We start from the raw sequence: 15695 nt of genomic DNA on the forward strand, positions 1-15695 counted from the left end.
GCTAGTTTTTTGTATTTTTTAGTAGAGACGGGGTTTCACCGGGTTAGCCAGGATGGTCTCGATCTCCTGACCTCGTGATCCACCCATCTCGGCCTCCCAAAGTGTTGGGATTACAGGCTTGAGCCGCCGCGCCCGGCCCATTTAGAATATTTTTAAGCAGATTAGATAACCCTGAGTTTTAAGTGTGCTGATAGAATTTTTATAGGTGACACATGTATATTGTTTTTGATAGCAAAAGAAAATCACATAATGCAAAAGTGTTCAAACATCTATTTTTAGTAGGGGAATAGGTGTCAGTTTGTATATTAACTATAAGTAAAGCTTAGTATCAATTCACTTTCTTGTTAAGACTTATTGTAATAATTTTAAACAGAATCAAGCCTCTGAATTCTGAAATTTGGAATGTATCAACACAGAAAAGACTTTACATCCTTTGTGTTATTAAAAAAAAAAAGGGGGAGAGGAAAGAAAGTAAGTGTAAAACTCAGTAAGTAACCATAATTATTTCTTAGTGTTTGCTTATGGATGCACTGTATTATTATTTTCAAACTATTGTCAGATTGATTTCATGAAATGATTTCCCTAATAGACAGAAAAAAAGCTTGAATTTTGCAATGGGAGAGCTGTTTTAGTGCATTTATTTGGCCATTGAATATTTGACAATCCTATTTGGAAGGTAAGATTTTTTTTTATGTTATTTTATACACTGATTAATGGAACTCAAGTAGATAGTAACATGTTTAATCAGGATTCTTTTACTGTGGACAATATAGATGACTGAAATTTTTAAACCTTAATTATATGTGTGAATTTAAAATGGAAAATAGGCTTGTGTTCTTCCAAATACTTTCTATGTGCATATAGATATATAGGGCACAATTTGAAGGCCTGATGACAGTCATTAACAAAACAAAGTTCCTATCCTCCTGGAGCTTTAATTCTGTTAGATGGATAATTACCAAATAAATAGTAATTATATAATCCAATGTAGTGATAAGTGACATGAAGAAAAAGAAACTAGTATAAGAATAGAGAGTGATAGGGTATCTATTAAATAATGTAGTTAGGGCAGGTCTTTCGGATGTTGTGGCATTTGGACAGAGACTTGAATGAAGTGATAGAGTGTAGCCATATGAGTATCTAGAGAGTGTCTTAAAGGAGAGAGATCAAGTGCAAAGATGCATGGAAGCAGATGTGTTGGTATGACTGAGAATAAAATGGAGAATTTTGTGGCTGGCATGCAAAGAGCAAAGGTCAGAGTGGCAGAAAATTAGGCCTGGAGAGGCAGGTGAAGGCCATATCATACTAGGTCTTGGAAGTCATAAGAACTTCAGATTATTCTGACTGGAAGACTTTGGAGGAGACAAAGCAAAGTAATGGCATCTGATTTGATGGCATCTGATTTGCTTTATTTATTTATTTATTTTTTTTGAGATGGAGTCTTTCTCTGTCGCCCAGGCTGGAGTGCAATGGTGCGATCTTGGCTCACTGCAACCTCTGCCTCCTAGGTTCGAGTGATTCTCCTGCCTCAGCCTCCCGAGTAGCTTAGACTACAGGCGCACATGCCATCAGGCCCAGCTACTTCTTGTATTTTCAGTAGAGATGGGGTTTCACCATATTGGCCAAGCTGGTCTGGAACTCCTGACCTCAGGTGATCAACCCACCTTGGCCTCCCAATGTGCTGGGATTACAGGCACGAGCCACCATATGTGGGCCTGATTTGCTTTTTAAAAGGATTACCTGGGTTGCTATATGAATAGACTCTAGGAATATCAGAGCAGAAGCAAGGAGGCCTGTCACAAAGCAACTGCAGTAGTCTAGATGAGAGTTTGAACTCATGCGTGTATAGACACTACTGGATGCATGTAGCGCTATACTACTAGATGTATGTGTACATATCATACGAAAACTAATACACATATGGCATCTAGTAGTGTGTACATGTGAGAGATATATATACACACACACACAACACACGTGCACATAATTCTTTTTGGCTTAAAAAATATAATTTATTCAGAAACTTCTTTTTTACATGTAGAGTATAATATGGACATCTTTAACAGTGAGTACATATACATATGCCTGATTCCTTTTAATGGATGGATGCTATTCCATATTGTAGTGTTCATTACATGATTTAATCTGTCTCATATTGAAAAACATTTATGTTTCCAGTGTTTTTAAAAAATAGCAGGCAATACTCTGAGTGTTCTTGGTCATAGTTGTAGAAGTACATCTGTAGGATAAATTCCAAGAAGCATGATGGGTCAAAGGATATGTTCATGTTAAATTTTAATGATTATTACTAAATTGACTGCTAGAAAGACTGCCGGTTTACACTTTTACTAATGTTGTTTAAGAATTTTTCCTTCAGGCCGGGCGCGGTGGCTCAAGCCTGTAATCCCAGCACTTTGGGAGGCCGAGACGGGCGGATCACGAGGTCAGGAGATCGAGACCATCCTGGCTAACACGGTGAAATCCCGTCTCTACTAAAAATACAAAAAACTATCCGGGCGAGGTGGCAGGCGCCTGTAGTCCCAGCTACTCGGGAGGCTGAGGCAGGAGAATGGCGTAAACCCGGGAGGCGGAGCTTGCAGTGAGCTGAGATCCGGCCACTGCACTCCAGCCTGGGCGACAGAGCAAGACTCCGTCTCAAAAAAAAAAAAAAAAAAAAAAAAGAATTTTTCCTTCCTGGCCGGGCGTGGTGGCTCAAGCCTGTAATCCCAGCACTTTGGGAGGCCGAGACGGGCGGATCACGAGGTCAGGAGATCGAGACCAGCCTGGCTAACACGGTGAAATCCCGTCTCTACTAAAAATACAAAAATTAGCCGGGAGAGGTGGCGGGCGCCTGTAATCCCAGCTACTCGGGAGGCTGAGGCAGGAGAATGGCGTAAACCTGGGACGCAGAGCTTGCAGTGAGCTGAGATCTGGCCACTGCACTCCAGCCTGAGCGACAGAGCAAGACTCCGTCTCAAAAAAAAAAAAAAAAAAAAAGAATTTTTCCTTCCTTACATCCTTTCCAACACTGAGTAATATCAGTCTTTTTAATCTTTACATGCTGGTAAGAGAGAAACAGCATCATGATTGGTTGGATTTTCTTTTAATTATGAGTAATAAATATATATAAATTATAAATTTATTATAAATTTTAATTTCTGATGAGTAATAAAGGATATTACTTTCTCTTTGGTCTTCGTTCTGAGAAAATACTGATTTAGAAAGTCTATACCTTCATCTTGTCTACTTATAAAACTGAAATTAAAGAGTAAAATACGGTTTCTGACTTTATATTAACAATTTAGCCATTATTACTTGCCATTTTTCTCAATTTTCCTTATCCCCAGTGTTCTGTGTACTTACTGGATTTTATCCTCAATGCTCTACATACCTACTGTGACCTCTGAGATGTCATTAGTTTTCAATGCAATATTGTCCATTAATGTTCTCTTTTATCAGTATTGAAGAAGTAGTTAAAATTACATAGCTAATTAATTCACCTACTGAAAACATTATACTAAAATAAATTCGAGTACACCCATTCAGTATCTATTGTTGCCAGTTAGCTATCTTCCCTGGGTCCACAATTCCTTACTCCCAGCCCAATTAGCTATCATATAGATGTATGCCATTGTATACTGAAGGATCACAGCCTAAAATGGTATGCTAGATGAGCCCAAATTCTTCAGTATTTTTGGAAAACCAATTTAACATTCATGCCCTAATTAAAGCTGAATTAGTTATAGTGTTATCTCCTTATAAGAGAGAAAACACATAGTGGTGCTACAGTTTTGTAGAACCCTACACTCATACTGTTCATGGGACCTAGATGGCACTGAGGGTAAGGTTGTTATAAAGTTATTCTAATTTAGTATAATAAATCACTCTGGACATAGTCCAAGGAGGACAGGACTTCAATTATTATATTTTACGTCATAAAGATTTATGTTTGGCTGGGCAAGGTGGCTCACGCCTGTAATCCCAGCACTTCGGGAGGCCAAGGTGGGCTGATCGCTTGAGCCCAGGAGTTCAAGACCAGCCTGGGCAACATGGTGAAACCCTGTCTCTACAAAATTACAAAAGTTAGTCAGGTGTGGTGGCACATGCCTGTGGTCGCAGCTACTCAGGAGGCTGAGGTGGGAGGATCACCTGAGCCCAGGGAGGTTGAGGCTGCAGTGAACTGAGATCATGCCACTGCACCCCAGCCTGGGTGACAGAGTCTCTGTCTCAAAAAAATACAAAAAAAGATTTACATTTTAATAAACCTTTAGCCTATTTTATGTTAAAGCCTATAGGAAAGCAGGGAAATATAACTATAGGGTCAACTTTTAATTTATATAAATTTTCTTTTTTTTTTTTTTTTTTTTTTTTTTGAGACAGGATCTCTGTCACCCAGGCTGGAGTGGAGTGGTACGATAGCTCATTGAAGCCTCAGCCTTCCAAGCATCAGTTCTCCCACCTTAGCCTCCCAAGTATTAATATATTAATAATTGGGACTACAGGTGCTCACCACCATGCCTGGCAAATTTTTGTATTTTTTTTTTTTAATGAGATGGAGTTTCTCTCTTGTTGCCCAGGCTGGGGTACAGTGACACGATCTCAGCTCATGGCAACCTCCACCTCCTGGTTCAAGTGATTCTTCTGCCATAGCTGGAATTACAGGCATGTGCCACCACACCCAGCTAATTTTGTATTTTTAGTAGAGCCAGAGTTTCTCCAGGTTGGTCAGGCTGGTCTTGAACTCCCGACCTCAGGTGATGTGCCTGCCTTGGCCTCCCAAAGTGCCGGGATTGCAGGCGTGAGCCACCGCACTCGGCTGTTTATAATTTTTTCAAAGTGTTTATGTATCATTTTACATTTTCTTTTTCTAAATGTTTCTGTATTATTGTACATTTTCTCATACCAATAATAGGTAGTATGAAATATATTGCAAACAATAAACTTTGTTTTCCATTAAAGAGGTAGTGCTTTAGTCAATATTTTAAATGCTTGAATCTCAGATTTTTTTTTTTAATACAGGGAAGAGACTATCACTCTGATTTTATGACATAAGGAGTATGAGAAATTGTGTAGGGAAGATAAAAATTTAGAACAATTCTAAGTAAGGTTTAAATACTTTTATGTATTTAGCAAAAGGGATTCTTAAGTTGCTGTCTAAGGGGGTTTATTGCTTATCCAGAAGATTTGACCTTGTGAATTGGCTTATTCTTCTCCAAGGCACTTGAGAGAAAAGACAACGATAGCAGTTACATCTAGAGGCTATTATGGATTGGAGGATGAGAAGGGAACTACATGTACTTCAACAAGGCGTCGGTCAACACCGCGAAGTTTGGCAGGCTTGACAAGTGGAGTTTTTGAATCTATAATGGTTCAAGTTTTGAGACAGGAAGAACAGCTGAGAGCAAAAGAAGAAAAAAGGTAAACGTTAAAAAAAAATTTCATAATTTCAGCTGCATAATTTTTATGTGCCCATATCAAATTTCTGGGCCTGTTTTAGTAGTGTTCCAAAATGCACTGTTACAAAGATATGCATTCATAATGAACTATCACAATAAAATTTGTTTAAAATATAATTTTAAAATTTAAAACCACTTATCTTGAGGCTATACAAAAATAATTTCTATAGAATATTTCAGAATACTTTCTAGATTTCTAGTAGTATTCATTCTCGAGTGAATTGTAAGTTTTAAATTAGAGGAATTTTCCATAGATTTGTAGTTTTAGAAGCACAGACCTTTAAAATCAGGAGAAACTCCAGAGATTATGTAGTTCAAGCATGACATAAATTCACCTGTGCCTGTTCCTCCATTGGTGTTAATATCCTGGATAACTATGCTTACTCTGGGCTTATCAGGAAAAAGTGTTGTACTCAATTAGTGGTAGCTTCTAGGGTCTGGGAGCATAAGAGTGATGGCATTTATATAACATTTTAATTTTATAAAAAGAGAACCAGGGCCCAGAGAGGTAAGTGGCACTCATGTTTCTATACTGGCCAAAAAAAAAAAGGACTAGTTCTTTTTATAGTACTAAATCAAATTGCAAACTATGTTAGGAGTGATTACTAATGTTATAAGGACTTGTTAATGCTGGTCAGAGGCAATTTGTAATATTTTGTTGCTCTTCTTGTAATAATAAATGTAACTTGCTTTGAAATTTGTAGGATTAAAACTCAGCCTTGAGACTTTCTACCATCATACTTTTTCTAGCAGTGATTAATTTGGAAACCTGCTGTGAAGTATTTTTTTTCCTTGTGCAGCACTTCATAGAACTACTACTATAGGAAAGGAGGGCTTATGGAAAGGGGTAAAGATTAACTTGACAGTAGTGTACAGTAGATTGGAATGGGGAGAATTGAAGAAAAGGAAGGCTTGTAGGAAGAAGGCTGTAGTAGTCTGCATCTTCACTACTGGTCACCACCTCCAATACTGGTCACCAGAAATTGGAAGAGATCACACTGTCCTGAGAACAATTAATAGGACTTAGTATCTTCCTTGATATAGGGAGAATAAAGGAAGAGACAAAGATAAGTCAAAAAGTAGTTGTAATAATAGTAGTAATATAAACAATTACAATAAAAAAAAAGAATGGCTAATATTTACTGAGCATGAGTATTTGCCAGATTTAGCTCTAAGCACCTTCCTTGTATTCAGCATTTATCCTGAGGCACAGAGTGATGAGGTAACTTGCCCAAGGTCATACAGTTTTTGAGTAGTGAACTCAAGATTGGAACCCAATCAGTCTGGCTCTAGAGCTTGTGCTCCTAAGCAGTATACCATTTTGTGATTTGTAAAATGGTAAAACTAGCAAAGAAAATAGAAGAGCTTGAAAATGTGAGTCCAGGTAGGGGAAAAAGCAGTTAACTCATTTTGAATAAATTATTTAATATGATAATGAAAACATTTACATATCCAAGCAGGAATGGGTAGTAGGAAACTATGAATATGAATCAATCTATGTGTGCCCTGACATCAAATAAACATAGGAGAATAAGCCATGGGAGGAAAACCCTCTGTTAAATATCGTAGCAACTATGATAACTTAAGGGAGTTATATGAATTAAGCTATCTCTTTTAGTGTTAACGTTTTAAATTATAAAATATTTTAAACATAAAATAAAGAATAAATAAAATTAAAATAAAGCCTATGCTGTGGAGAAATAGGAAGGCTTTTACACTGTTGGTGTGATTGTAAATTAGTTCAGCCATTGTGGAAGACAGTATGATGATTCCTCAAAGATCTAGAACCATTTGACTCGGCAGTTCCATTACTGGGTATATTACCCAGAGGAATATAAATAATTGTATTATAAAGGTACATGCATGCCTATGTTCATTGTTACACTCTTCACAATAACAAAGACATGAAATCAACCCAAATGCTCAACAATGATAGACTGGATAAATAAAATGTGGTGCATATACTCCTTGGAATACTATGCAGCCATAAAAAGGAATGAGAGCATGTCATTTGCAGGGACATGGGTGAAGCTGGAAGCCATTATCCTCAGCAAACTAACACAGGAACAGAAAACTAAACACCACATGTTCTCACTTATAAGTGGGAGCTGAACGGTGAGAGCACATGGACACAGGGAGGGGAACAACACACACTGGGGCCTATAAGGGGGTAGGGGGAGGGAGAGCATCAGGATAAATAGCTAATGCATGCTGAACTTAATACCTAGGTGATGGGTTGATGGGTGCAGCAAACGATCATGGCACATGTTTACCTGTGTAACAGAGCTGCACGTCCTGCACTTATATCCTGGACCTTAAAATAATAATTAAAAAAAAAAAAAGCCTATGTGCCCACAACCCAACAATTTATTTTTTTAAAGAATTAGCCGTAAATGCCATCTAGTTTCCCTATACTTCTGTTATAGAAGATACCCCTATCTTAACTTTTTTGTTTCTCATTCCCGTGCATTTTATTATTGAAGTGTAAGAATTCAATTTGTTTGTTTGTTTGTTCGTTTGTTTTTGAGACAGAGTTTTGCTGCTGTTGCCCAGGCTGGAGTGCAGTGACGCGATCTTGGCTCACCGCAACCTCCGCCTCCCAGGTTCAAGCAATTCTCCTGCCTCAGCCTCCCGAGTAGTTGGGATTACAGGCATGTGCCACCACACCCAGCTAGTTCTGTATTTTTAGTAGAGATGGGGTTTCTCCATGTTGGTCAGGCTGGTCTTGAATTCCCGACCTCAGGTGATCTGCCTACCTTGGCCTCCCACAGTGTTGGGATTACAAGTGTGAGCCACCATGCTCAGCCAAGAATTCTTAATGTATTCTGGATATAAGCCCTTTGTCAGATATATGTGTTTGCAAGTGTTTTCTCAGTCCATGGCCTTGATTTTCAGTGTTTTTGGAGAAGTTTTTTTGTCTTGGAAGTTTGAATCATCCATTTTTTAAATGTTTTTGTGAACCTACCTAAGGAATCTTAGCATACCCAAGGTTATGGACCTTTTTTTTCTAGAAATTTTTAAATTTTAGTTTTTCTGATTGTGTTTATTCTTTTGAAGTTAATTTTTGTGTGTAGTATGAATTAAGGAAAAACTTTACTTTTTTCTATATGGATAGCCGGTTCCTTCAGTATCATTTGTTGAAAAAAAAAAAAACTATTCTTTCACTGCTGAATTACCTTTTATTTTTCCTTACATCTTTGTTGAAAAGCAATTGAACGTATATTTGTGAGTCTTTCTGAACTGTGTTCTGTTTCATTTAGCTATAGGTGTATCTTTATATTAGCACTATATTGATTTGATTACTATAACTTTACAGTAAGTCTTCAAATTAAATAGCATGTCTTCCAACTTTATGGGTTTTTTTTTCAAATTCGTTTGTCTATACTAGGACCTTCACTTTTTGTGTAATTTTGAAATCATATTGTTAATTTCTACAGAAAAAGCCTGGGAAGGTTGATTGAGATTACATGGAAGTTACCGATTTCTGGATAATTGTTTTGTTTTCTTTTTTTCTTAGCTGTATTTTGTAGTTTTCAGTGTGCACATTTTTTACATATTTGGTTACCTTTTTCCCTACATATTTCATGGTTTTTATGCAATTGTAAGTCATTTTAAAATGTAATTTACAATTATTTGTTACTAGTATATCTAGAAATACAAATTTTAGTACAGTAACCTTTTGTCTTCTCTGAGTTTTGTCAGGTTTTGCTTCATGTAATTTGAAACTGTGTTGTTAGATGCATAGATATTTATGGCTTTTGTGTTTTTTTATGTATTGACTTCTTTCTTATTATGTCCCTTTTTATCCCTGGTAATATTTCTTACATTCTTTAATATTCCATTTTATCTCCAGTGTTGGCCTATTATAATGCTCTGCCTCGTTGTTTTATTTTTTCAAAGTAGTTTCTGTAGGATTTACAGAATGTGCTTTAATTTATCATGGTCAGTTTCAATTAATGCTATACCACTTCACAGTAGGCCTCTGTATACCATTTTTCATTCTTTGTGCTGTTGTCATATGCTTTCCTTCTACATGTGTTTTAAACCCCCAATACACTGTTATTGTATGTGCGTTAAATAGTTGTGTTTTGAAGAAATTAAAGAATGAAGAGAAGTATTTTATATTTAATCCATACATTTACCCTTCCCAACATTCTGCCTTCCTTTATATTGATCCTTGTTGCCATCTGATATCATTTTTTTACTGTCTAAAGAGCTCTTTTAGCTTTTCTTGTAATATAGGTCTGCCAGCAATGAATTCTGAGTTTTTTCCTGTCTGAAAAAGTTTTTATTTTTCCTTACATCTTGAAGAATGGAGAGGTGTGTGTGTGTGTGTGTGTGTAATGCATATATATATGACTGTATTGACAGGTTTTTTTCTATCAGCACTTTAAGTATGACATCTTTTACTATGCATAGTGTTTTAAGAGAAGCTTGCTGACTTCCTTATCTTTGTTCCTATATGGGTGGTCTATCTTATTTTTCTAACTGCCTTTAAGATTTTCTCTTTATTACTAGATTTCAGCAATTTGTCACGTGCATTTGGTGTGAGCTTATGTATGTGTGTTTGTGTTTATCTTGCTTGAGGTTCATTTCGCTTCTTTGATCCACAGACTTTCAGTCTTCTTTGTGCTGAGTTTTCAAGGTTGCTCATATTTTCTTCTGCAGTGTCTAATCCAGCGAATTGTTTACTGAATATAATTTTTTCATCTCTGAAAGTTACATTTAGTTCTGTTTTTTATGTATCTTCATTTATCTCATTATCTTCATGTTTTAATTTCTAATCTCTAACTTCATCATCTTTGTAATTTCTAAGTCTTTGTGTTGTTTTTCTCCTGGTTGTATTTTCATGCTTTTTGACATGTCCAGTAATTTTTATTGGAAATTAGACATTGTGAACATTGCTTTATTGAGTTTGGAGTTTTATTTACTTCCTTTGAAGAGGATTATGCTTTGTGCTGGCAAGCAGTTAAATTTCTTGTAGAACAGTTTGAAAAGTCCAGGTTTTAAGCTGTTTTAGGGTGTGTCTGAAATAGCCTTCACTCCAGTTGAGCCCTGTGACAGCATTATCCCTCTCAGGCCTCTGCTAAATGCCCCTAAGTGGTGACTGAGGACTTTCTGCTTCAGCTGGTCAGAACTCAGTTACCTCCCAAGTTTGTGTGGTGTCTGAATTGCTACCTTATAATTTTCTGGTCAGAATCAGCTTTGTGGAGTTTAACTTTAGGACAGTCGGCTTTCCATGTCAGCAGGTTCCACGTGCACTGTTTCAACCAACTGCATATTTCACAAATATTTCCCATATTTGGGGAAAAAAACAATAAAAATAACAATACCACAATTTAAAAAATTCAAAATTTAAAATACACAATAGATTTCTGTTCTGTATAACTGCCTTCCTTTTGGAATTATCTCACAACTTCCAGGTGCTTCATCCTCGCCAGATGCGGATCTCTATCCCTTCAACTCCACTCTACTGGACTGTCTGTTCCTGACTTTCTGTGCTGATAGTCTAAAAACTGCCTTCAGTTGGAAAGCTGTATGTCTTACTTTATTTTCTGTTGCTTATAATAGGATACTGGAAACTGGGTAATTTATGAAGAAAAGGAATTTCTTTTTTACAGTTATAGAGGCTATGAAGTCCAAGGGCAGGGAGTACATCTGGTAGTCATCTTGCTGGTGACGACTCTCTGCAGAGTCCCGAAACTGCACAGGGCATCACATGGTGAGGGGGCTGAGTGCTAGCTCAAGTCTCACTTCTTCTTCTTATAAAGACATCAGCCCTATTCCCATGATAACTCATTAATCTGGTCATTAATGAGTTTGGGCAGAACCCTCATGACCCAATAACCCCTTGAAAGCCCCACCTCTCAATACTGCCACACTGTGGATTAAATTTCAACACGAGTTTTGGAGGGGACAGCTATTCAAACTAACTGTTCTAGCACTGGGCAGTTGTAGGGATCATCTTATTTGTTTCACTTCTCTTGGTGATCACAGTCCTGCACTGTTTGTCCAGTGTCTGAAATGTATGTTTTATATATTGTGTTCAGTTTGTAGCTGCTTACAGTAGGAGGGTAAGTTTGGTTCAATTACTTCATCATGACTACAAAAAGTGGTCATTTCCACGCATTTTTAATGTTTTAATTACATAGGTATATATTTGTAGATAATATATAACATTGTTTTGCATGTCTTTAACCTTCATATAATTGGCAACTTAAAAATATATATATATATACACACACACACATACATACATGCATACATAAAATTTCAATAGGTTTTTGGGGAACAGGTAATGTTTGGTTACATGAATAAGTTCTTTAGTGATGATTTCTGAGATTCTGGTGCACCCATCACTCGAGCAGGGTACATTTTACCCAAAGTATAGTCTTTTATCCCTCACAACTTTCTATTTCCATTTATTTATGTGTCTGAGATTTATTCATGTTGAACTGTTTTGTTCTAGTTTATTTCAAGTGTTATATAATAACTGTATGATAGTATTACATCATGTGACTATATTTCAGTGTATCCATTTTCCAGAAATGGACATTTTGAAAAATGGATACACTTCAAAAATGGACATTTTGAAGTATTTCTGTTGTTTCATTATTATAGAATGCTATAGTAAACATTCTTGTGTCTTCCTTGAGGATGGAGACAGATAGATAGATTAAATTAGATAGATAGATGATAGATAGATAGATAGACAGATAGATAGATAGATAGATAGATAGATAGATAGATAGATAGATAGATAGATAGATAGAAAGAATGAATGGATGGGTAGATAGATAGACAGATAGGTAGTCCAGATCTCTCCTTTAAGTTTCAGACCTAATTGCCTGCTTAATATCTTCTCTGGATATCGTATCTATCAGTGTTGGTATCAGTGTCTGTCCTCTGCCAGGAAACATGTGGCACATTCAAATTATGATATTTCAAATAAGGTTTATTTTCAAAGGGGTTACAGTGTAGCAGAATCTTAAGAAATAAGGCTGTAAGAAGGGCAAGCAGAGAGAGTAACTGCTACCCAGGAAACAGTTCTAGAGAAGAGACTGTTTTGAGATGATACCTTCTGTTGAAGGACAAAGCCCAAGGCAACCTCATTAGGAGGGAGCCAGGGAAATAAATGCTTCATCCCACTTTCTTTTATCTTTCTGATCACCTCCCAGGTCTCTCCATTGATGAACTCAAGGGAAGACTGAGAATGAGGTTGCCTATTGATACAGATAAACATTACAGTGAAGGATGGAGAATGGATCTAGAGGCAGACAATCTAATCTGTCAGTTTATCTATTTATTTATTTTTATTTTTATTTTTCTTGAGACGGAGTCTCACTCTGTCGCCTAGGCTGGAGTGCAGTGGCTCAATCTCGGCTCATTGCAAGCTCCGCCTCCTGGGTTCACGCCATTCTCCTGCCTCAGCCTCCCAAGTAGCTGGGACTACAGGTACCTGACACCATGCCCGGCTAATTTTTTGTATTTTTAGTAGAGATGGGGTTTCACCGTGTTAGCCAGGATGGTCTCGATCTCCTGACCTCGTGATCCGCCCACCTCGGCCTCCCAAAGTGCTGGGATTACAGGCCTGAGCCACCGCGCCCAGCAGTCTGTCAATTTAATATCCTGTCAAGAGTTAGAGACTAGCTGAGATATAGATTTTATAAATTTAGGTAGGGAAAGGACTTTGAAGTCATAGGAAGGGTCATGTTAGAAGAGAGAGGAAGGTGTTTTTGTTGTTTTAATTAAAACCTTTGTGGAAAACAGTTTTCATTTTGTTAAGTAGGTTAAAGCACCTGTTATATCAGAAATTTGAGATCCAGAGAGCAACAGGCTGAAAATTTAGTATATATTTTAATATGGTAATACTTTGTCTGGTATCTGATGGACATCTGATAATTTTCAGCTGATCATCTGGGCAGACACAAACTCAAAAGTAGATTTTTTAAAAATTTTTACTCTCTCTCCATATATGTGTGTGTGTGTGTGTGTGTGTGTGTGTGTGTGTGTGTGTTAAGTGTTTTTTAAACCAACCCTGGTCTACAGAAATTTTTTGCAATGTTTAAATGTAGCAATTTCGTTTCTAATTTGTTACCTATTCCATTTAAAGGAAGGAAGCTCCCCACTCTATATAAATTTTTATAAAGTAGGCTGATTTCCTTCCTTGTGCAGTATATGCCATCAAAATAATGGCTTCTTAGATTGCCAGATTTAAAATCCTGCCATTCTTTTATTGCTGTGTTTATTAGTTTGGACAGCACTGGAAACCAGTATAAAGGAGATAGCAAGTGATGGCCTGTTGAACAGAGAGGAATAAATACTGAGAAAGGCTTGGTATTGTAGCCATCTTAAAGAAAATGCTGATAGGACAACAGTCAGTCTTGGGGGAACTGGTATAGAGAGACCCCATTGATTTAGGAGACAGCAGCCCTCTAAGTGAAAGTCTAAGAAAGTTGAGTGAAAGAGCTGATTAATTTATTGCTAAGATAATCTTTAAGCTAATCACAACCACCACCACATTCTGTTTATAATGATGACCTAAAGCCATTAAGGAATGATTGAATAATATTTTGTATACTTTGTTTATTAAATAGGAAAGTAAATAACACATTTTAGATACCTTTTTTTTTTGTCTTTTTTTTTTTGAGATGGAATCTTGCTTTGTTGCCCAGGCTGTAGTGCAGTGGTGCAATCTTGGCTCACTGCAACCTCCGCCTCCCAGGTTCAAGTGATTCTCCCACCTAGGGCTACAGGCGCCTGCCACTATGCCCAGCCAATTTTTGTATTTTTAGTAGAGACGGGATTTCACTATGTTGCCCAGGCTGGTGTCGAACTCCTGACCTCAGGTGATCCACCCTCCTCGGCATCCCAAAGTGCTGGAATTACAGGTATGAGCCACCATACTGGCCATTATAGATACTTAAAAAATAAAATAAAATTGATGAAAATTGGCAGTTGGTTCTCCTCAAGTAAATTTCTATTAATCTGGAATATGACATTATTAGGTAGCACTTTTAATAACTTAAGTCTATTTTAGTTATATTAAAAATACTAGATCTGTTCCCTGTTCCTTTTTTGCAAAACTATTTGGATTACCAGAAATAGTGGATTTTTTTGGTTTCTGGGTTTTTTTGAGACAGGGTATCCCAGGCTGGAGTGATGTGATCATGACTCACTGCAGACTCCAGCTCCCGGGCTGAAGTTATCCTTCCACCTCAGCCTCCCAAGTAGCTGGGATTACAGGCATGACCACCGCACTTGGCTAAGTAAAGGCAAGGTCTCACGGTATTTCCCAGGCTGGTCTCGAACTCCTGGGCTCAAGCTATCCTCCCGCCTTGGTCTTCCAAAGTGTTGGGATTACAGGCATGAGCCACCACTCCCAGCCAGTGTATATTTTGTAAGTAGTCTTTATTACTAGTATTTTACTGATTTGGAAATCACTGGAATTGAAACCGATTTTTTAACTCCAGTGATTATTTTTGTAAAATAAATACTGTGACTTTATAATTAAGTGATTTATTTTCATATTCTCTATAACACAAAGTAACAGTGACTTAATTAAATATATATTCATCATTTGTGGCCACCCAGCATTTTTAAATAACTTTCTTACATTTTGGTAATTTCCTATAGTACAAGTCTTAACTTCCCAGGATAGATGCCAGAAAATTTATATTCTCAAACCCATTCACAGGTAAGGTAGAGGTATATGAACAGGCATATACTTCTTACTTGATATTGTATGGAAATAACATCAGGTAGCAATCTTGAGTGAGAGGTTTTATTTTTTGGTAAAGCTGGTGGTAGGAGTTTCTGGTTGTTCCAGGTTCTTGGTATCAAAGGTGCCAACTAGTGCTGACTGTCTGGTTTTTCCTGGAGAACCCCCTAAGTGTGGTTGGACTTGTTTTCTGGCTTTTTGTCATCTAAGTTTGGCCCTCTGACTCTTAACAGAGCTTCTATAAGCTCCCTTATAATCCTTAAATAAATTCATTTTCTGTTTCAACTAGCCAGAGGAGATTCTGTTTTTGGCAGATAAATAAGAAGCTTGGCTGATGGACTTGATGTGAATGGTTAATTTTTCTGAAATATAATATTATATGTTATTCATCTTAGAAAATGTAAGTAAATGTCTTGCTTCCTTTTCTCATGCCACCAATTTGTATACATTGTATTGTTTCCTCAATTAATGGATTATTTTAGATTAAAGGTCCTTTTTTTTTTTTTTTTTTTTTTTTT

At 37.0% G+C, this 15695-nt stretch overlaps 1 protein-coding gene across 1 annotated transcript in view; it reads left to right on the forward strand.

Annotated features, from left to right (window-relative positions):
* Positions 1 to 15695, forward strand: part of KIAA2026 (KIAA2026 ortholog) — an 86703-nt gene that overhangs the window by 16733 nt on the left and 54275 nt on the right. Inside the window, exon 2 of the mRNA XM_011937313.1 lies at positions 5218 to 5418. Coding sequence (XP_011792703.1) covers positions 5218 to 5418 — 201 coding nt within the window. The remainder of the gene's footprint in view (positions 1 to 5217; positions 5419 to 15695) is intronic.

Source organism: Colobus angolensis, unplaced genomic scaffold (assembly GCF_000951035.1).
Source record: "Colobus angolensis palliatus isolate OR3802 unplaced genomic scaffold, Cang.pa_1.0 Scaffold162, whole genome shotgun sequence".
NCBI lineage: Eukaryota > Metazoa > Chordata > Mammalia > Primates > Cercopithecidae > Colobus > Colobus angolensis.